The 22,457-nt window shown below is 35.0% G+C and overlaps 3 protein-coding genes across 16 annotated transcripts in view; 2 read left to right on the top strand and 1 right to left on the bottom strand.

The window, feature by feature from the left end:
* Positions 1 to 2,572: 2,572 nt before the first annotated feature.
* LOC120626805 (mediator of RNA polymerase II transcription subunit 4) lies at positions 2,573 to 5,907 on the top strand. Its single transcript, XM_039894555.1, has 5 exons — positions 2,573 to 2,762; positions 2,840 to 3,020; positions 3,102 to 3,253; positions 3,584 to 3,762; positions 5,480 to 5,907. The coding sequence occupies exons 1-5, from the start codon at positions 2,695 to 2,697 to the stop codon at positions 5,653 to 5,655; spliced, it is 756 nt and encodes a 251-aa protein (XP_039750489.1). The 5' UTR covers positions 2,573 to 2,694; the 3' UTR covers positions 5,656 to 5,907.
* A 155-nt stretch (positions 5,908 to 6,062) lies between these two features.
* On the top strand, positions 6,063 to 8,861 carry LOC120626979 (putative inner dynein arm light chain, axonemal). Its single transcript, XM_039894804.1, has 6 exons — positions 6,063 to 6,197; positions 6,362 to 6,496; positions 6,903 to 7,052; positions 7,319 to 7,447; positions 7,829 to 8,026; positions 8,726 to 8,861. The coding sequence occupies exons 1-6, from the start codon at positions 6,111 to 6,113 to the stop codon at positions 8,759 to 8,761; spliced, it is 735 nt and encodes a 244-aa protein (XP_039750738.1). The 5' UTR covers positions 6,063 to 6,110; the 3' UTR covers positions 8,762 to 8,861.
* A 46-nt stretch (positions 8,862 to 8,907) lies between these two features.
* The window catches only part of LOC120626713 (protein lap4), a 130,794-nt gene continuing 117,244 nt past the window's right edge, over positions 8,908 to 22,457 (bottom strand). For 6 of the 14 annotated variants that reach the window (XM_039894353.1, XM_039894348.1, XM_039894351.1 and 3 more), the window contains 6 exons: positions 18,434 to 19,768; positions 17,914 to 18,019; positions 16,464 to 16,635; positions 15,221 to 15,362; positions 14,261 to 14,356; positions 8,908 to 11,034 (listed from right to left, as the gene is read on the bottom strand). In XM_039894353.1, the coding sequence (XP_039750287.1) occupies positions 10,792 to 11,034; positions 14,261 to 14,356; positions 15,221 to 15,362; positions 16,464 to 16,635; positions 17,914 to 18,019; positions 18,434 to 19,768 (2,094 nt within the window). In that variant the 3' untranslated portion in view covers positions 8,908 to 10,791. Of the gene's footprint in view, positions 11,035 to 11,748; positions 11,793 to 14,260; positions 14,357 to 15,220; positions 15,363 to 16,463; positions 16,636 to 17,913; positions 18,020 to 18,433; positions 19,769 to 22,457 lie in introns of all 14 variants that reach the window. The other 8 variants (XM_039894361.1, XM_039894352.1, XM_039894350.1 and 5 more) reach the window with 6 other exon arrangements.

Below are 22,457 nucleotides of genomic sequence, written 5' to 3' on the forward strand. Positions count from 1 at the left end.
TTCGCATTAAAGGTGTATTCAGATTACAACTGCAAGTAAATTGCATTCTTGTAATTTTGATCCAAAAAAAAGCCGTGGTAGCCTACTAGCTTCCGCTTCCCTTTGGGGACGCACAAGAAACTTTTCGCAGTAGTTTTAGCAATTAAATATCACTCGGTCACTTGCTTTATCGGTGAAGGAAAACATCGTTAGGAAGCCTGAATGTCTGACTCCTCAGAGTTTTCCAAATCCTATTGTACAAAAGGATGTGTGAAGTCTACTAATCCGCGCTTGACACGAAAACTCTTAGGCACGCACCGCACGATGTTTCCTTTACTGTTAAAGCAAGTGTTGTTTCATTGCTTAAACGCACATAATATAAGAATGTTAGCCTTATTTAGGGATATCCTCGCTTCTACGGCTAATGGAGGTCTAACAACGATTTGCTTTCCAGCATATTGGGACGATTCCCAATATGTATCCTATCCATTGCCTCTTTAGCTTCGCAACTCGTTCAGCCATGTTGGTAACTTTGATATTTCTAAGGATCTCTTGATTTCTGATTTGATCACTGATGTAAAAGATGAAATAATTGACTAAATAATAAACGGGGGTCACATTCTCCTATTCCATATTCCCGTGCTTTAGCAGGTTACCTATATATTTCCCCTGTCAGGGGATATAATCGGGGAATATAATTTATGTCTCCTGCTGTGCTAGACTTGCTAAAAGAGGTACTTGCTAGGTACTCAACTTGAGTACCTATACTTTTGTTCCAGTTCAAACTGCTCTTTCGGGTGGTTTAATATAACTAGCATAGCTCTCTCCACAGCCCTATAAGTGACTGTGAGCTTTTTCATGAGGCTCATACCTACATCAGCCATAAATAATTTCAATGCAAGAACTGTTTGTTTGAAGCATTGATCAAAAGTAGGTAGGTAATTTGGTCAACTGCCATCCAGAATAAAGTATAGATTGAATATGGATAAAAGTTTAGATTACCTACCTGCTTTTTTTATTAATAATAAGTTAGCAAAAAATAATATAAAGTAAATACCTAGGTACCAATTTAAAATTTTGCATATTACAAACTTATTTCTACTAATTGGATCATACCTATTTACCTAAAAATTATGCTAGTTTTTAATGCACATTAAGTGTGAATCAGAATACCACCTAGAAATCAGCATATTATATATTTATAATAATACAATCTTCTTTATCTAAGCATATTCATTGCCACAGGTACCTACTTAGTGTATAATAAATAAGTGTAAATTTTCTTTTCCTAACTACCTATTTTAAGAATTATGTGTGTTACTAAATTCCTTCCCGAAATATTTATTTAGGTATACCTACCTACTATAAAAATCAATGACGCGCGACGATTGCCTCTCAAATGCAAACAAGATATTATAAATCGGACGGTGCCTGATAACTTTAATCCCCTATTTAACCCCTTAGGTGTGTAAATATAATTTTGAATATATATAATGCGATAGTAATTAATATCTAAACTATATTTGCCTTCATCGAAATATAAAAAATAAAACCGATAGTTACCAGAGGTCGGTAACACTAATAAAGGTACCATCCTCAATTACTTATAAATTGTGTATTCAATAAGGGTTTGTAAGCTAACGGGTTTAATAAGTAGGTAAGTAATTTATTAAATAAATTAACGGTAGGTATTACTATGAACTCATCGCAACAAAGCTTCTTGGTACTTTTTTATAATGGCAGCAGAGATTTCAGGGACTGTAATAACTACAGAGCCATAAAACTGTTGCATACGTTAGAAATTTGGGATCAAATCAGTGCGTCTTTGCTTAAAGAAAGGTACATCCGACGCTATACAAACCATACGAATCATGCTCGAAAAAGCGAAGATTAACAAGTACCCACACATACACATGATCCCAAAAATTTTATATGGGAGTCGGTGAGAGCACAAAAGTTTCCCGAACAGTTGATACATGAAATGTACAACAATGTCACCAACAAGTAGTAAGCGCCGCTGGAACTAGCGATGGATTTGCAATAGAAGTCAAAGTACATAAGGGTTCGGCACTCAGCCCTTTGTTATTCAATGTGATCGTGGATTATCTCACGAGAGACTGTCAAAGAGTACAGGTCTTTGACAGTACTGGTGGGGAACATCTTGTACGCAAATGACCACCTGCTCATATCTGACCCTGTTGCAGAACTACAAAGCCAATTAAATCTCTGGATAACATCACTGGAACAGAATGGTCTTCGAATCAGCCTAGATAAGGTTGAACACATATCCTGCATACTCGATGATGTTATATTAATAAATATATTAATAGTCCTCGTGTTCAAGGTATTACTTAAAGGTAGTTATAGAAAACCCCATCGTTCATAAATTGCAAGAAAAACGATTGCGCTGGTATGAAGACGTTATCAGACGACCCGCAGACAATTTTATTAATTTCGTATATTAGTTTAAACATTATAATATTTTTTATTAAATCGTTAAGTGTTTACTGTTAAAAAAAACTTAAATTAATTTTCTAGCAATACGTAATATGTCAAGTCATTCAAATGTCACTATTGAAACATGACATTTTTGACAATCAAAATGGAATGATTGTTTGTTTCTTGTCGAATTTATAGAGCATTTTTAGTAAACAATCACATAACAGCTTTTAAAGTGCTTTATAATAAGTTTGAATAACATAAACATTAATAATTATGGCGTCGCATTTGAGCACAAAAGACAGGCTTCTTTCATTAATAGACGACATGGAACTCATCGCTAAGTATGTCTTGATTTAGCCAAAGAAAATCTTTCTCCGTAAGTTCAAGACGCTATTTTAAATCTAACATCTTGTTTTAGAGAGATAATTGAAGTATCCATAGCTCCGAAGCAGCAAAAGCTTTCAGCCGCGGATTACGCACAACTTACTGAATTGCTTCTATCAAAAGACGCTGAACTAAAAAAGACTTTGGATTTAGCTGATGAACAGGCCACAATACAACAGAAAATGAATGATTTAAAAGCAGAAGTTGATAACAAGGTTGATACCAATCCTTTTTTGTTTTTACTTTAAAACCATACTTCATTTGATTTGTTTTCTAATTTCATTGAAATATTACAGGATCAAGACATTTACCATTTACAAAGACAGTTAAAAGATGCAGAGCAGATATTAGCCACATCTTTGTATCAAGCACGGCAGAAACTTGCTTCAATAGTAAAGTCAAGAAAGAGACCAGTCCCTTCTGAGGAGCTAATCAAATTTGCACACAGGTATTGATCTTTGATCTCTAATTATTGCAGATTAATAGACTATGCATATAGTCGTATAATAAGCTAATCTTAGAAACCACAGAGGACTAGACAGGTTTAGGACAATTTCTAGCACATTATTTTGAATTTACTAGATACTTGTGAAATGGTCATAACATGATTAAATATTTGTACAGAAGGCAATCTTATAATTTTTTTAACACAGATCAAAAAGGATTTGATTTTAATTTGATACATATTTTTTAATGTCTCAAGAGTGTATTTCAATTCAATTTAACTACTAATAAGAGGATACTTAATTTTTGAATAACATATTCTGTACCTACCTAGGATAAGTGCATCAAATGCAGTAAGTGCACCACTGTCTTGGCAGCCTGGAGATCCAAGACGTCCTTACCCCACAGATCTGGAGATGAGACTGGGTATGCTTGGCCGTCTTTGCGATCTGCCACTGAATGGTCACACTCCCTCCACACTAAATGAACTGCATCGAATAACTACTGGAGGAGGTAACTTTATTAATCATTTGTGTATATAAAACTCTTATGCTAATATTTAGGTTTTCCCCTAATTATATTTACTTGAACTACTTGGGTTGATATCTTCCTTGACTATTTAACTAGTTGCCAATTGGATAAGATCCAAGAAATATTCTGATGCATCTTATTAATTACTGACTGACTCAGGCTTACAATTACCTTATCTACTCATTTTGAAAAAACCATCATCTCAATAAATTGACATGTGCAGCTTGTAAAATTAATAAAATACTTCCTCAAAATGTAACTAATTATTTATAAAATTTATTTTCAATTGATCTTAGTCATTGAGTTTTAATCATTTTCGTTCAAGTCTCTGTTGTGACTTGTGAGTAAAAAATAAATTTTAGTAACCTTTTGTTCTGAGAATTGAATGGGAATGGAATGTGATATTTGCCATATTATTGTTTAAACATTTAAGGGTTCAAGATGTCTTACTTACAAGTGTTACACACACTATTAAGGATTACTTAAACAATAAAAAAGCTTGGGTGCAAATTGCTCTAGCTTCATTGCTAAATAAATTTACTGTGTGATGGTGATAACAAAAAAATAATTCCCGGCTAAGTTTGTTGTGGGCTCTTCTTAGACTAGGGCGCGTTTGGAACCCTCGTAGCTTTAGGTTTAAGTTGGCGAACGAAGTTATCACCATCCCCTTACAATTATGTAAACATGTATGTATGAACGCTTCATAAGTGCCTATGATAGGCCTACATGAATAAAGAAATTTTGAATTTTAAGTGGTTTCAGCCATATTAGCATCCCTCAATGAATGGGTTACCTACTGCATTTTTTTAAATCTCTGCTAGTTCCTGAGTCTAGTGTTTTCAAACATACAAGCTCTATACATTTATCATTGGTCTCAGTTGCGCTTCTAAGAAATTAAATACTATGCCGACGTTGGCACACTCAAACCAGTGGTTTACGTATTTGTTTTCATAACATCACAGTAACTTAAATTTTAAACCATGAAATATTTTTTCCCCATTAATCATTAAAAGGGTTGTCAATACTATTGGTTGGATTTTCGAGAAACATTGAATGAATGAATGAATGAATACACTTTTATTGTACACCACATGAACATAACAAATTAAAAGTAAAAATTTAACAAAAGGTATACAATTTGGCGGCCTTATCGCTACATAGCGATCTCTTCCAGGCAACCAAAGGCGTTAAAAACAGCTCAAGAAGAGAGGTAGGTGGTGCATTTAACTGTACTGTGTTGCAAATAAACATGCATAAACCTATATATATACAAATATAATATGTACATATAACAAACTTACAATAAACTATATAGATAGTGATAATAATTAATATATACCTATATAATTAATATCAATAATAAATAAATATATACAATATTGTCAAACCACAAATAAATATATACATTTTACATCTGAGTCAAATTTTATAAAGATTGGTACAGCTGGGAGCCTAACCGAACATAGGTTACAAACAAACACAATTCGCTGTATCATGATCATAATCGTTATCAACCCATTAGCCACCCACTACAAGGCACAGGTCTCCTCTCAGAGTGAGATGGGTTTAGGCCGTAGTCTGGCTAAATGCGGATTGGTAGACTTACCACGCCTATAAGAACTCTCAGTCATGCTGAACCCTCACGATGTTTTCTTTCACCGTTAGAAAGACATATTTTAATTGCCTAAAAAATTTGCAGTGCCAGCATCAGCAACCAACCAATTCACATGGCATCCGTCTGGAGAGCTTCACATGTCAGTGGGCGGTGGAAACTCCGTTGCTATAGATGGGCGCAGTAAAGATGCGCCGACGCAGGAAGATGTTGAAGTCATGTCCACTGACTCAAGCTCCAGTTCAAGCAGTGATTCACAATAGTTTGCGGTTGGAGGATGCAATTAGACAATTAAAGGTTCTGAATCAATCAGTGGAAACCCTGGCTATACGATTGTTCCTAGAATCGATAGGTACTCAATGAGTAGTCTATAGGTCAAGTTTCAAACTGATGATTGATGTGGCATTTTAAAGGCAACAGTTCTGGAAATTCCTAAGAAAATTCTATTCAATTGCGAATCGAGCTTCGTAATCGCATTGTAAGACTGTTTTCTTATAATTAAATAAATGTATGTTAAAAAAGCACATTGTTTCATTTTCTAAATGTTTTTTTATACAAATAAAACCTTCATGATATTCGATCACTTAAACCTGACAATCAAACTCGTTGCTATGTAACAGTGTCATCGTCATGGATATAAATATTTTGAACTTATTGCGATATCCAGCATCTAAAGCTGTTGAAATAAAAATATTTGGATTTCTGGTTATCAGCAAAAATGGGAGAAAGGGCTCCTGTTTCCACTGAGGAGACATTAGTTCGCTATGATAATCCCGTATTAGTTACAAAACAACCAGAAAAAGTAGTAAGTAATCTGCCATAGCAGCTGTTTATAAGTATTAAGCCTACATTGAAAAAAATAACTTCTATAATATGTCGAAATCTAAGTATTTGAATACGTAACACTTACGTTCCTCACAAGTCACACCTTAACTGTGGGTATTTAGTCCTGATGGTTTTATTTTCAAGAGTTTACCATCGGCTGGTGCAGCCGCCGCACAACCATGTATTCCAACCGAGGCCAAACGGGAAACTGAGGAAATTCTCAATGCAATTTTGCCTCCTAAAGAATGGGAAGAAGATGGGCAAATATGGACCCAAAAAGTAAGCGCTTTTTGTATGACCTACACTGTCCTTTTAAATATATGTAACTCCCTACTGTTTTCGTAATTTCTACAAAATTTTTAGTTTGCAAATTAACTTTAGTAAAGGATCTGAACCTAATAAACAGTGTGGGAAGTGGAAAAGTAGTGGCAAGAATGAAGTAATCTATAAACGAAGGGGATTATTGTGTCTCTCTAGGAGTAACGATCAAACTTCTAACAAGGGTAGCTCCTTGTGGGCATGTTTTATGGATGAAACTAGTGCCAATGATAGCTAATACCTACCTACTTACTATAGATCCAAAATCTACTTTCTATCATCTTATAAAAAATATTTACCGGAATGATTAAAACATTTCCCGCTATCCCCATGAACGGGGCCGACACCAAAATATTTTGTGCCCTAGATATCATCGACGCCAGCCACCAGACTAGATGTTATAAACCTCCAAGAAATGCTGGACACTCGTTTACAACAGCGGCAGGCGAGAGAAACTGGAATATGCCCTGTGCGCAGACAACTCTATACCCAGTGTTTCGACGAGCTTATTCGACAGGTACCTATATCTACACATTAATTTACTTAAATACCTACGACGCATTTTCAGAAGGTTGTGCTTTGCATCTTACCTTCTTGCGAACAATAACATGGCTAGTTCAAACAGGCGTTGATCAGTCGTAAATATCCATGCAACCGTAAACGCGGCAGTGTAGTGTTTAGCTTTATTACTAGTACTTATTTCGGATATGAAAAATTTCTGTGCTGCGTAAGGTAATTGGCCCGGTACCGAATAACAGTTGCAACTAACTATTCATTCCTCAGGTCACAATCAACTGTGGTGAACGAGGCCTTCTTCTTCTGAGGGTACGCGATGAAGCACGTATCACGATGGAAGCATATCAAACATTGTATTGCAGTTCTATTGCATTTGGTATGCGAAAGGCTTTACAGGTGAAATGCATATCACATATAATGATTTAAATAACTTTTCCCTACTAAACTATTCAGATCTTTAAAAAATAATTATCGTTACTCTGGCCAGGTTCTGGAGTCGACTTACGACATAAATAGGTACCTACAGTGGAAAAGAATTAGGTTAGGATAACCCAATATTTATAATGCTCACCATCCGGATGCCTAGCATTCCCCAACCTTTCGCTATACTAGATAACGTAGGTATCCCGTGCTCTTGCAAATTATGGAATAATCACCTTTCTTTGGGGGGTGTCCCACAACTATGTCTGGATAAAATTACAGAAAAGTAGAACCGAAAGTCCGTTTATTTGCCTGCAATTAATATAAAAAAAACTAAAGATCTATTTATTTGCTTAGTCGGAACAAGGTAAATCAGACCTTATGGATCAAGTGGCAAAGTTGGAAAGCGAACGATCCGCTTTGGAAAAGCAATGCATGGAATTAAAACAAAAAACGGAACAGCTGGAGCGACGCGCGGCCGAGCTGCGTGCTGCCGAAGAGAAACGACACCAGGAAGAATTGTTAGCTTTAAAGAAAACTAACGCTCAGTTGAAGGTACACTATAGTTTATTTTGCGTGAATCCTGTGACCGCGTTATAAACGTAAAGAGTCGACGGACGTTGCACATTCCTATTGTTATTGACATTTATCACCCGACGACTCAGTCCATAACGCGGGCACTATAAAAGTATAAATGATAGTGTCGTTGACTATGTTTAGCTCCACCATTGCAACGATCTTTGCGAAACAGAGAAAAGCGTTTCTATCTTAGAGGTGCCCTAAAGCACTAAGAATGTGCGTTAAGGTTGCGTGCAGAAGATCCGAAGCTCGCAAACTTAACTTTTCGGAGTTTTGTAATACGATCATAATTGCATGCCTGAGAGCATCAGAATATTCTCAAAAACTATTCCAGTTCACCATCTCGCTTTTGACCAGTGCGGTGTACTACGGTCTATACTTTTCTCATTCTGAAAGGAGACCCGTGCTCTGTAGTAGGCGAATAAAGTGGCTCAATCGCTGAACCGCTCGATTTTGCGAAAGGCTAAGAATCCTTGTCTTATAACCCATACAGAAAAAGTATTATTGCGGAAAATCAAAGATTTCATATTTTTACAAAAAGATTTGTTTAACTAGTTCTTGTATTTGTGAGACGCTAGTCCCCTCCTCATTTCCAATCTAATAATGATTTTTAAATTCAAATTTCTGTTCTTAGACCCGTCGTGAATTGTTAATGAACTTTGTTCCTTGTTTCAGGCCCAACTAGAAGGCATCATTGCCCCAAAGAAATAAGTTGTGTCGTAGTTTTTGTCAGGATGATCAAGTTAAAAGGATTTATGTTTTACGATGCACGCTAACCTAGTTTTTATTCAATAAATATTTTTACAAGTGATTATATTTTCATTAATAAATGTTCGAAAGAGAAAAAAACAACCGTATAATTTTATTAAAATATATATTAAACCATTTATTGGACAAACATACAATATTTTCATTAGTTTACAATCCACATTACTAGAATCTTAAAAAGATATAAAGTACACGCATAGAGACCATTCTTTCATTCAATACATCAAAACTATCAATAGTTTACTACCATTAAATATACTCCAAAACATCTTCATTAACGGAAATATACATTTTGTTGAGATTAAGAACAATAATATAATGTACATTTAAAAGAAAAATTTAACGGCCTTCGGATGCTTAAAATGCAAAAAATAATTAAGTATTTTATTTTTAGGTATAAATTATCAAAAGGGTATTTTTATTAAAACAATTTAACTACAGCATAAACATTTATATGCATTATCAAATACAGTAAGTGTACTAGCATTTAAGAGTAAAATCGTGTTACACAGTAATCTATTTGAGGAATTAAGGCACCACATACATTAAATTAAAACATTAAATTAAATTATTAATACACCAGTTAACACAAATACTGTAACAATTAAGACAATGCCAGAATAAAATTAGCATTTGTACTAAATAATAATATAATATGAAATATCAAACTAAATTAATACACAAGCAGGCGGTTGTGTGATGCCAACTGTACAAAAAAAATTGTCGTTGGTTTTACTGAACAACATAATGTTCAATAGCTCAATAGTATACATATAACGATGGTATGTACACTATGTTTTGTATAATCTCTTAAAACATTTCCTTCATAAGAACTTACATCCAATCATTTTCCTAAAAAATTGAAATAAACAGGTACAGCAACAACATTCAGTCAAACAGTAAAACTTGCACGGAATGAAAATATTTAAAGTCACATACGTAAAGTACACAAAAGAAATAATATTATCAAAATAGATAAAATCTATCACAAACCTCCGATGCAAAATTATAATAAAAAAATTAAAAATTGTGATCGAAATAAAAAATGCCACAGTAAAAAGTGCTGCTCGACTGTAGATTTTCTCAACGTATCCCATACAAATAATAAGAGCAAAGTCGGTGGAATTCTAAACTTATTATCACAGTTTAAATACAAATAAGGATGTATAATAGTTCAATGTCGTTCTTATCGCTGAAAAATCTACTTCGAGTTCATCGACGAGCTAAGTCGAGTTATATTATGTTAAATAAAATAAAGCCGAGTACGTTGTCATGTGTATAGTTTTCGGGTTGCCAATTTTTGTTTCACGATGTGTATAATTTATTAGCCAATAAAAAATCTGTGAGAAACTGGGTTGTACATCGGCTTGCCTGGAAAGTTTCGGATACTAGAAACGTTTTAGTCTTTATTTATAAAAGTGAAAAAGTATCTAAATAATAAACTTAAGATGCAACCCTAAAAAAGATGAAATAGTAGGCAACTGCTTTTAACAGATATATGGCATTCGCACAACATATCGACTCAACACAGACTCGACTTAAATTAAAGCATTTTATGCCTTATTTTTAGCCTTAAGTTATGTTACATAAAGCAACCCTTACAAATGTGTGTGCCTTTTCCAAGTTGGCCCTCGACTGCAATCTCACCTGGTATTACATAAAGATGCAGTCTAAGATAGTAGCGGGCTAATCTACTAAGGCGTGGCAGTTATGTTAAACCCCTAATAACTTTCTACGCGGTATCGTACCGGCCGAAGCCCACCAGATCAGAGAAAATTCAAAATAATAAGTATGCGACAAGAAGACCATGCGTCGGCCATGCATCATTGACTTTAAACAACACTTTCTGTAACGTGTTTAACGCTTTAATTGTAGTCGAGTCGGTGTGCGAAGGACACAAGGTATTTAAAGAAGTTTTCTACCCGTAAACCTGGATGGATAAAAATGCTTAGTGGGATATTTCAGATAGTTGTTCATTGTTGATGGTCGTTGTACGGCGTTAGTCGGTGCGCGGGTCCGACTGGGATTGCCGTTACGCGACCTACGCCTCCGTCGAGCATGGGATTGACAACTTGAACGATGTCCGGCTGGAGTGAATTCTCCCCGGTGTCAACTTCATTCTCGAGACTCGTTTCTTCCAAGTCGGAGGGAGCGGTCTCACTTGTGGGACTGGTTGTTAGTTCCAGTGATATTATCTTCTCTTGCGTCGTCTCCACCTATTAGAAATATGTGCGTCAATGATTTTCGTGTTATTCGACTTTCAGAATGCTACAAAATTTTTATTTATTAAGATGAATAAATATGATTGAAATGTTGGGAAAATGATAAGAAACTCGAAGTAACAAACTTTTATTTTTTTTGTTTTATTAGTACTGAGACCGCGATAATTCGAACTCATTATAATTGATCGTAAAGTCGTTTAAAGGTTATATTAAACTCCCTAAAGACATCTCGAAATGCGATGTCGCCCAATAAATTAAAAAATTATTAAAACCCAAGCTTAATGAATCCAACGAATAATTAAAATTATAAAAATCTTGGGTATGTTGGATTGCTCGAAATAGTCTTTAAGAAGCATTTTTGAATAAGGTATAAAACAGCGATTTTTTGTACGCCATCTTTCTTATTCAACCAAATTAACACTTTTGAGTGAACTTTTGATGAAATTAACTGTAATGAATTAATGTGTCTTAGAAATGCTCTAACTACATAATAACCCAAATAAATGTTAGGTGATAAACTACGGTGCAAGCAAACATAAAAAACATTGCAATAATTTCATACCTTTGGAAATAGTTTTGGTTTTTCTGTTGTGCATAAACAAAAAAGTGAATATGAATTGGTTGCTGTTCAAAATGTATAATGTATGAAATAATTGCATTATTAAAGCAGTACCATAAAATATAAATATATATCGAAACGAAACAAACCATTTATTTCGGTGAAGATTCCGTGTCTAGAATCCCGGTATTGTCTGACAAATACATAAATTAATATATTAGCATGCCATGCCAAAACATCATGCAACACACAAAGACAAAATATATCAATACATAAATAAATAAAAAAAACATCAACGTTTCTTGCACCACACGCTGTCAGACTTACAAAAAAAAATCTTTCAAATACTTCGATATCTCCTAAAGAATTCCACGTGTACGTATCCTCACCACCACAATATTTACAAATTAGTGTTTGAACTACGTGTTTTATGTATCTACCTTAGAAAGCTACTCCGCTGTAAAATACGGTGTTGCACGAATATGCCTAGTACATAACATTATGTGCGAAAAGGCCTCAGTAATATATACTTTCACGGTTATCATCAGTCAGTCATTTATCGTTCACGGCAATCGAGTATTTACTCAGTCAAAAGTGGTACAGATCGCGCATTGCAAGTTTTCGTAGCGAATAAAATATATGAAAAAAACTGGCATTCAAGATAGATAAATAGCGAGATATAGCTATTATTTTGCGAGCAATCAATTAGGCGAAAATGTTTACTCTATGGAATGCAGAAACAATAGGAATAAGAAAGACCACATATACAGACCATATCGACTCATCCGATCTCGATCATACCGATCATTCAAAAGGCATTTTACTGGGTTGATTAAAATATTTGGGATTGGGCGATAAGAAAAAAGAATTGTAAGAGAACTTAGTCTCTGAGATGACCTTGACTTATTGGCTATTTCAAGTCTTAAGAATTCGTTACATTTTCATTAATTAATTTTATCTTTTCTTTTAAAAATGATCTGCCATCTGTCAGTTTTAGTTGCGTCTTGTATAAAATTTTCGCTGTATTGATTGCTCTTAAAATTTATAATTTTCAAAGTGGTTGTGTAGATAAAGTCGGAACAATGTATGAATGATATCTCTATATTTTCCTCGCGTGAACTGTCCATTGGGTAATCGGTCATCGTAAGTTGCATGTCTTGTAATTGCACGTAAAAAGCTAAGCGTAATTCTTTATAATACAAAACGTAAAACCAGCACACGAAACGGCATTGCTTGTGTACAGCGTCCTAAGTATTTAGCATGTACAGTGACGCGTCGCGTACCTCTTTCTCAATAACTTTCTCAATGTACTCGACGGTTCGCACTTTAGTCTCGCCGGTGGCCGGACACACGTATTCCTCCGTGCGTAGTGTTATTCGCTCGTCTAACAATTTTTCCTTCTCCTTCACGGCCAGTATCTGGCCCGGTTTTGTACGCAACGCAATACGTGGCAGGGGCCATTTCTATAATTTGTAAAGCCAATTTCACATACACACCGTATAACGTACAGTTTATGCCAGCGAAGCGACAACAACCCTCAACCACAGGTAACGGATAACACAAAGTTATAACAGTTAACATAAAAATTTAGTCAAATCATTCCTAAACATACAATGGGTTATTAAATTAAGCGAGACAAGTTTAATAGTGCTGATCTTATAATGAAATGGTTGTGAAGTACAATAAAAGGGTAGATGGCTTGCCAAAATGTCTATTATCATGTATTTCTTTTTCGCAATATAGCACATCGACAACAAGAGAGACTTAACACAAACATATAACAATATTATTTACGTCTGCTAATCTATCACTATATGCCGGTTTATGTATTTGCAGAATAAATAAATGAAAATACTTCTAAAATTTACACGCAACCAATGCATAGATACTGCAAATTAAGTTTCATATTGTTGTAAATTATCAAATAGCGAGAGTTTTTTTCATATCGACTCGACTAAAATGGTATTTTTAAGCGATTTTCGCGATTACCGATGGAATGGCATAAAAATATCAATATCACATTATAATGTTATATCACTTGTTGCCGATATACAAAAAATTAAGTCATATACCCGATTTTGAAATCAGTGAATCTCATGTCCCAGTTGATGTCTAAACTTGCAACCCCATCATATAAATTTGTTAATGACCAAATCATCGTTACTGTTTACACAGACAAAACACGTATTACTTTATTAAAGAAAATGAATATGTATTGCTATAGCACTGCCGATATCATCTGAGGCGTAATTAGGATCTCTTTGAAGATAAACTTTGCACGATTCAATAACTTTTATCTTTAAAGTAAAATAGAGGTCACGTTGAGGCACTTTTCGTTAAATATGAGATTGAAAAATGACAACACGTAGAGAGAAGAGGAAATGGGAGCATTGTATTTCTAATACAAATCGCGCAGACAGATGCAGAAATGTATAGAGAAAATTAAGTTAAGTTTTGCTTCTATCACCCGTTTTTTATTTATTATTTTGTATCTCGCTCTCATTAGTGATGTTACTGATGTTGATGACTCAGATGATAATGGCGGTACTATGGATAGAAATAATGAAATTACGAATATTTCTTATTGTTTCTATCTATAGCAACCTTAGTAAGATTATCACAACATTCAGTGAGTTTGATTAGAATAGCAACATGTTTTACCTCGGAGGGTGATCTTTCTCTGGTCGGCACCTCTCCTATAATTTCATGCGCTGGACCCACCATGCTTTTAATTGCTTTTTGTGATTCAATCGCGTCCTAAAATGTTAAGAGTTTAAATGTATTCTAAGACGCGATTGCAATCGATTGTTAAATAGCATATCGAAACGCAAACTCGAAGTACTGTTTGAGTTACAACTTAATATAGCATGCTATATGGAAGAGTTTTTAAAACTTAGGAAGTTAGGCTTCACATAAGTTAGGGTTAGAAGAGAGTAGGTATTTGTTTTTTTTTTATCGCCGCCCATAGACAATAGGTTCAAGGACACTGATGTAAGTTTCAAAAAAAAATATTTGGATTTAATTTCATTTCTCACAGAATCATAAGGAGTTTTCTGATAAATAGACAAAATGGCTGATTATCGGACATATTTAACGTCAGATATTAGGCTGTGCTCACGCCTATCTTTGTTCAGTTAAGCCTAATGACCTCTTATCATAACCACTGGACAAGCTGTCGTTTTGTTTTTGCCTCCAATCGATAGACGCCGTTTTGGCGCTGTACGTTGTGAATCTATAATACGAATGTTCAAGGAACTAAAATCACTAAAATATTAGTTCCGAAGACACTCGTATTTAAGGTGTAATTGCTGTCAGAAAGTCGTGACTTGGAACTGCAAGTGATTATGTCGAACTAGTTGACTAAGGGAATGCAACGTCCTCTGTCCACTGACTACTATATCTATTGCGATCACCAACCAGCCTTTCCAGCGTGGTGATTATGGGCAAACATGGGCAAAGCTTGGACTGTTAAGGGCTATTGTTGATGTGATAACTAAATCAGGTTATCTTTTAATAATCGAATTGGACAATTCCTACACGTCTTGGCTTCTGTTCGCTTCACTTCAGGTGCGCCACTCGTGATGTAAACAATTATTAATAACTGCAACAATTCGTCGGTACCTGTTCAAGTGAACGTAGCCTTGCGGCTCGCCACGCCGCTCGGCGAGCAGCGCGTGTACTTGGGTCTTCACTGTCGGAACCTTCGCGATTTGCACGACGACGTTGCGACTTTGCGGATGGACTTACACCACCCAAAGAAACACTGCAATGGACATTCGAAACTCTTAGTGGTAGCTTAGCTCAATATCTACACTTTTAATATATGAAATCCGTTACTCGTCAATGTTTATTTATTTATTTATTTAAAAGATAATCAACAGGTTACAATAACTCTTATAAAACTAAACAAAAAATTAAAAAACATATTAATGTTATATTGTAGACCCACTTAGAGACTGCCACAACTAGCCGGATCTAGTGCCGCGAACAATAACATACATTTTAGAATTAATTACAAAAAAAACAAATACTGAAATGATGTATAAAAAAATATTGAATGCTGACAATATATACTAAAGAACAAAACTAGCTTAACTAAAGAGCAAAGGAATAAAAAGATACTAAGTTTGAACTATACCACAGTATTGCGATAGCACTTTATTAATGCTGTTATACAGAGTTAACATCCTATTCATAGGTGCTGAGACCCCTAGATGTGTTTTCGAGACACCAGCTTTAAAAGACATATAGTTTTTTACACGACCGAACGAAAGATGTATTTTTTATTTGTTCGTGCAGACTTAAGATTTACAACAAAAAAAAAAATCGTAAGTATAATTTGATTTTTTGTTTATTTTATTTTCAACATAATATTTATTTTTTATATATTCAGTGTAAACTTATTTAGGTAAACATTTTCAAATAGCTTTGGCGAATTTATGTATAATTCATTATAATAGGACTAGTCTAAGGGCTCAAAAGTTTTGAACGAGTCGTTTTGTTTACAACACTGTAAAATGGAAGTTATTAAAGATGCTCAAAACTTGACTTTGTCCACACCTCGTGATTAAATTATTAAAGTACACAATAATTTAATACTGCCACTTTAAAGCCAATTAGTGCCAAAAAGAGACCGAACGATAGAGTCGTGCAAGCTTTTGCTGATGTTACATTACAGAGCAGTAACAAGTAGAGTATCTATGTAAAATATTGAATATTGAATATTTTACAACCTATCGAGCTAAAAAAAGGCGTGGAACTAAAATTGTTAGTATTAATCTAAACAACTTCAGACTGAGAGCTTTCTGGTATTTATATTTAACACTGTATATATAAGATAAGATATTATGTGTTATTGGCATACCTATGGCCATTCTCGTAGGGTTCATCATCCGAATGCGAGCTGTATTCACTCTGGCGGTCCTCCCCTGGGGACCACGAGCTGAGCTCAGCGCGCGACAGAGATGCCATCTTCCTTTCCTCTTCCTGCTTCAATTTCTCCACCTCATCCGCTGATAAGAATGTGAACACTTTCTCTGCAACAATATTCAAAATACATTTTAAATGTAATGCCAATATCATTCACCTCGTCTGGTCGTTAGTATTTTTTCGAACCACTCGTTTGACAATGCATTATTATATAGCCTAGTTTAAAGGTCAAATATGTCAATACACCCTACAGGCTTAGCGGGTAAGTAATATTGGGCTGGAGTCTTAGGGGCTTTTATGATTTGAATGAGGAAATTAGCGCACGGCTTATCTGAATAAAATTTTTTCATTCTAATATTGCTTTCTCGCTCTAACAAATGATGGCCTCCCTGTCACTCACCTGCCTGCCTGTGAACGCGAACCGTTGAGTATAACTTTAAAAAAAACCCTTCAAAACTTGATTTTATTGCCTCGCAAGGCGTGAAAAGTAGAGTATTCAACTCAGGGTTAAAGGCTAAAGCTGCCTTCGTTTTGGGCACCCCTAATACCCTCGCTACATTAAGGATTCTAGATGGAACACCGTAACTACGCTTGAGAGATACTTAAAAATCCCTCGTTTGCTTGGGATTTATCCCGGCGCACGTAATGAAAGACATTTCTTTACCCCCTTGTAGAATAATCTACTATTAGCTATTTATCTCGCTCGCTCGAGTTTATCTACGTCGTAGGTACGTGCGTATTAAACAGTATCGATGTATGGTCATTGGGTTGTAAAGAGGTCAGGATTTCTAAAAAGCGCGTACCTGCCGCTGTCGATATATCACAAATCCCCCAATATTATTGATGTTTATAATGGCACGACTCAGGTGATAACTGCGGTGTAACACAATTTTTGACACAGTTCAATAATAGGTAAACTAGGGTGTGAAATTTCTTAATTATTAAAAAAAAGTGTGAGCGTGTAACCTTTACGCGCGATTGAAGTAAAACTTTTATTATTATTTATTGATGAAAGAGTAAAATGTTCCTGGGACTCCGCCGTTTCATTTAATATTCACTATTTCATTTTATATTCTATTTAAAAATCATTAATATCACTTTCACATTTTATAAATATTTTCATTTGTTAAATAGAATAATTGAGAGTAGAAAATTGATCCGTTTGAGAAGAAATAATCCTAATAGATTATATTTACCACTGGCTGGCGTATAAGTCAAGAAGCTTGGAGTATATGACATAAACCAATCCAAATTATTATTTTTAAATAGCTGAAACTACACAGACGTATGACGACGCCTGACGACGAGCCTAACGACGCGACGAGGTCTGACGCTGACGCAAAAAATCTGAGTTACTCCCTAGTCGCGCAAAAAATTAAACATACCTGGTTTTGGCGATGATTTATGACTTTCTTCCATTGCGTTTTCAAAGAACTTTTTCTTATCGCTGACAGATGCTTTCACAAAATTACCAGATTGAGGTGGGGAAGCCTGCAAGTTTTTTTAAAAAAACGTTAATATTGTTCTTATACTCTAAAGTATAAAGAATATAAATATTATAGTGAAATGATATGATTAATATTATAAATAAAATAAAAAAGCATACGCAATATACGTCATTATTATGTACATGCAATGATAAACCCATCTCCAGCCTAATAAACACCCATGCAGTCAATAGTAAATCGATTTATCGATTGAAAGTAAGTAGTAAAATATGCAATAAATAATTAAGTAAATAAATGGGAACATGCAAAATATAATAATATGCAAGTTAATGACGACATTGATATAACACAATGGGTAATGGAACAAAACATTCATTTGTGTTTTAGTAAGTTTTGGGCGGGTAGTCGACGAACACAATCATAAGAAGCTGTGTATTGTATGGGTAAGATGCCGTACATTAAAGATTACCTCGCCGATGGCGAAGGATTTGATATTGCTGCTCCATGCGGGTTTCAAGGTGGGCGCGGGCGAAGTGCTTCCTTCTCCCGTCGGCGCCAAATTGTTTGAAAAATTATCAAATTCAGGCGCAGTCGTCACTTCGCCAAAACGCACTCTTCTTTCTGATTGAACACTTTTAGGCGCATCTCCCACTTTAATTGGAATAGATTGAGTGACGTTGGCATTTATATCTTTTCCTACTGAACTAACTAATGAAGGTGACAATGTGGGTACAGATGTTGAATAAGTCATATTGTTTGATACATGGACCGGAAGTGTGCATGTATATGGATTAAATGTTCCAGCGACCGTCGTAAGAGATGGATACGGATTGCTAAGCGGGTAAGTCGTAGAATGTACCATGTTAGACGCAAGACTATTAGCTCTTAAATCTCGTAAAGAAACATGGGTGTCTTCGAAAGTTTTTCTTTCAGGATGCAAATAGCATGGCGAGTTAGGTATATGCGAGACGGTGGGAAGAGTTTTATAGTGAGCATGCAATAATGCGGGACTGGGTTCTCCTACGGGACTGGCTGATAAATCGTTATACAATTCGTCAGGATCATTAAAAGGAAGTTCATCTCGGAAGACTTGTGATGAAGGCACTTCAGAAAATATAACAGTTCGAAATGGATCAGAATCTATTTTTAACGTAGACTCAATGGTCGGATGAGCTAGGTAATTAACTGGCGGAGGAAATTCTGTTTCTGGTGAGTTTGTAGAATTAGAGGACTGCATAGTTGTTTCAGCCACAATAGGTAGCGGGAGTATTACGCGCTCGGGAATAACAGTGATTACAGGGTCATCTAGCTCTCGTGCCTTTTCGTGAATTAGTTGACTTTGACTTACTTTCGCCGCGAACAGTGGCGGAGGGGGGATGATAAATTCTTCGGGGCGAACTAGACTCGATTTGGTTTCTTTCAGCTCTATATTTGCGGGTCGATTTTGTATTAGTAAAGAGCTATGTCCCGGGCATGCATCGTTAGTACTGGGAGATTCCTCCACGATCTTGTCATGCATTCCATGCGGTATGATTCGGGGGGTAGTCGCATCGTTCGTCGACAGTGTCGGTTCATATGCATCGAACGTTTCCGAAGTGAAACTAACTCGCTTCGTTTGCGGTTTGCGAGGCACTTGTGGTTTCTGTTTGGTTGGCAGGGCAGGTTGCTGCGGTGGGTCGACGGAGGTGCCCTCCGAGGCCGGCACGGTGGCTGACTGGGGCGGTGGCGTCTTCAGTTTCTGTTGTGTGAACACCGCTAGTGGCGACGGTGGCGCCGCTTCCGAACTAGACGACTAACCAAATCAACATAATGTACTGCGCTGTTTGAAATTCTACTTATGTTATTTTAATGATTTGTGCTTACGTAAAACTGATTAATAAAATAATATCTTTTTAAAAAAATTGCTTTCAATATAACAAAAGCAATTTGCAAGAAAAAGGCATTTTTACAAATAAAATAAGTATAAGGTAAATGAACAAAATATTGATTAAGCGAAAAACTAAATCTTCCAAAATAAATGTTTTTAAAATTCTGCTAACAAAAAAATTACATCAATATAGAAAAACTCATTTTTTGTAAACAACGTGTATTTCAATTCAACACCAAAATATAACTTCAATTAGAATAATTTTGTATACAAAGTAAAGATGACGATGAATTAACATTATACAAAGAACAATAATTTATCATATATCAAACTTCGAAATAATTGGCAGTTAGTAATTTGGCAAAGTTCACAATCTTTATTTAAGCATACAAATAAATATAATTGAAGTAAATCAGTGAATTTTAAATAACTGCCTTATTAAGATCTTATTATGATTATTTGAATGATAGCAAAATCCAAACACACATTTTTAAAAAGTTTGTTTATCCGGGCGGAATTTTCGTATCGGCTATAACCAATTATGATGTGACTTTCACAGGTAGGTAGAAATATAACTACTTGTATTCCAAAGATGGAAATCAAAAAGTTTTAAACTTACTTTATTTTGAAGATAGTGAAATTTAATTGTAGTAGTTGGGTTTCTCACGTTAGGCTTTTTATGGAATTTTTGAAAACCCAACTCACATGGGTTGGAAGATTTAATTAAAGTCCTATGTTTAGAAGTTATAGATCCATGTCTAAGTATTGTTTGAAACCTTAAACGTTTAGAATATATAAAAAAATTAAAGGTACCAACGTTTTTAATATCACGGGAAATCAAAATTTGAACGTATATGAAGTCATCACATACTTATAGGAATAAGAAAAAAATTACTTATACTGCCAATACATTAATTGCGTCCTTTACATACAATAAAATAATATTAAAGCGAGGTTATCTATGGCAATGTCATAAATTTTAAAACATAAGTGCAATTTTGAAGAAATTACAAGCTTCCATTATATTTTTTATCGGAATCCACGAATCTTCGCCTTGACATTGTACAATGCAAAATACTTTTGTGTCTTGATTAAACCATGATCCAAAATAAAAAATCTAATTAAATAGGCATTTTAATATGAAGATATACTAATTACGGTGATTATAGAAACGCGTATGCATCAATCACCCTCTTATCATTATACCATGCCACTAGAAGACAAATTTCATGGTATGTATATCCAGAAAACAAACGCGTGTCGATGCCTTCATACGCTCCTAGAGGGGTATGTTACTGATAGTAAACACGTCAGGTGCTTTAAATATGTATGTAAGTTTCAGAGTGATAACTTATACAACTCGCCGCAAGGGTCATCACGTAGGTATGTGTTGTGTGTACGCCGTGTGCAGTTGTGAGCGAGAGAATAAAAGTTCTCAACGTCCTTTGACATTAATGCAATACACACAACAGGACCAATTGTGTATATAGTGGGTCAACTGGTTCTGCGGTACTATTTTCAGAGTACAAGCACAGAACCAGTAGGGCACACCACAACCAGTCGGGCAGCCGAGTTAAATCACTATACATTCCTTACACATATTATGACCGAACACTATATTGAGATTTGGGATACATTTTTTGGATAACATTTGATGTCATTTTATTTTTAACTAAAATCTTAATATTCGGTATAGTGACAAGTTTAATTCGATATAAATCAATAATATTTTTTTAAGCAATAATTCTATAACGTAACTATGATTTTTCTAATTTTAATTTATTTCATTATGTTTTGGGAACGTGCCAGAGTGAAACGAGCTTATTTGATTTACTATGCATGAGAAAGAAGGACCCAAATTCGCAGTAAAATAACACTTGATAGTATAGATCAAATATGTTGGATATAAAGGCGTAATCTATTACAAAATGGTATCCAAAAGGAATACTGAGTACAAGTGGCTATAGGATTAAATACAGCTGTATATATTTCTAAACGTTGAGTATTACACAATATTGGTCAGTAAAGTTTATTATAGTATGATTATAGTATATTGGTAAAGTGTTAGGGAACAATAATAGGAATCAAAAATACATCCAGTGCTACATAAAAATTGAGTACTTTATAAACCTTCATATTGAAAACTCCAAAATATATACCTTTAAGAATATAAATGCTATATGTAGTAGTTTTAACATTTACTAAGACAGTAAATTTCGCTTTTTTTATGTAAACCTTGATCCTCAGTAGTATAATAAAAAAAATATGAATGATGTAAGTACATCAGGATTAATCCATTGTGAAGGTCGCGTCACGCAGACCTCTTGCAATCTCTGGTCAGTACAGCGAATGAGCGCGATTATATCAGTTATCGAATGTTTATTAAGTGTAATAAACATCAAACTTACTTATTACAATAAAACAACAGTGATTTTTGTGTTATTCCTATAAATCAACCCACTGTTCAGTTAGATTATCAGAGGCCTTTTTATGTGACATGCTGTGTAACATGTGGAGAATTTAAAGGGCCATAAAAACCCGCTGTACCTAGCGAACGTTGACATTTTAAAACTTAAGACTATAACGCAGCCGCTGAAAAAATGCGTACCTGATA

The sequence above is a fragment of the Pararge aegeria genome, chromosome 10 (genome assembly GCF_905163445.1).
Source record: "Pararge aegeria chromosome 10, ilParAegt1.1, whole genome shotgun sequence".
In the NCBI taxonomy this organism is placed as follows: Eukaryota; Metazoa; Arthropoda; class Insecta; order Lepidoptera; family Nymphalidae; genus Pararge; species Pararge aegeria.

What these genes read in the sequence shown, in the direction of transcription:
- LOC120626805 (XM_039894555.1), top strand. Translation starts at nt 2,695, where the DNA reads ATGGCGTCGCATTTGAGCACAAAAGACAGGCTTCTTTCATTAATAGAC. An exon ending in GACATGGAACTCATCGCTAA is followed by an intron (nt 2,763 to 2,839) that starts GTATGTCTTGAT and finishes ATCTTGTTTTAG; the next exon opens with AGAGATAATTGAAGTATCCA. An exon ending in CTAATCAAATTTGCACACAG is followed by an intron (nt 3,254 to 3,583) that starts GTATTGATCTTT and finishes GTACCTACCTAG; the next exon opens with GATAAGTGCATCAAATGCAG.
- LOC120626979 (XM_039894804.1), top strand. Translation starts at nt 6,111, where the DNA reads ATGGGAGAAAGGGCTCCTGTTTCCACTGAGGAGACATTAGTTCGCTAT. An exon ending in GGCAAATATGGACCCAAAAA is followed by an intron (nt 6,497 to 6,902) that starts GTAAGCGCTTTT and finishes TTTGTGCCCTAG; the next exon opens with ATATCATCGACGCCAGCCAC. An exon ending in AAACTAACGCTCAGTTGAAG is followed by an intron (nt 8,027 to 8,725) that starts GTACACTATAGT and finishes TCCTTGTTTCAG; the next exon opens with GCCCAACTAGAAGGCATCAT.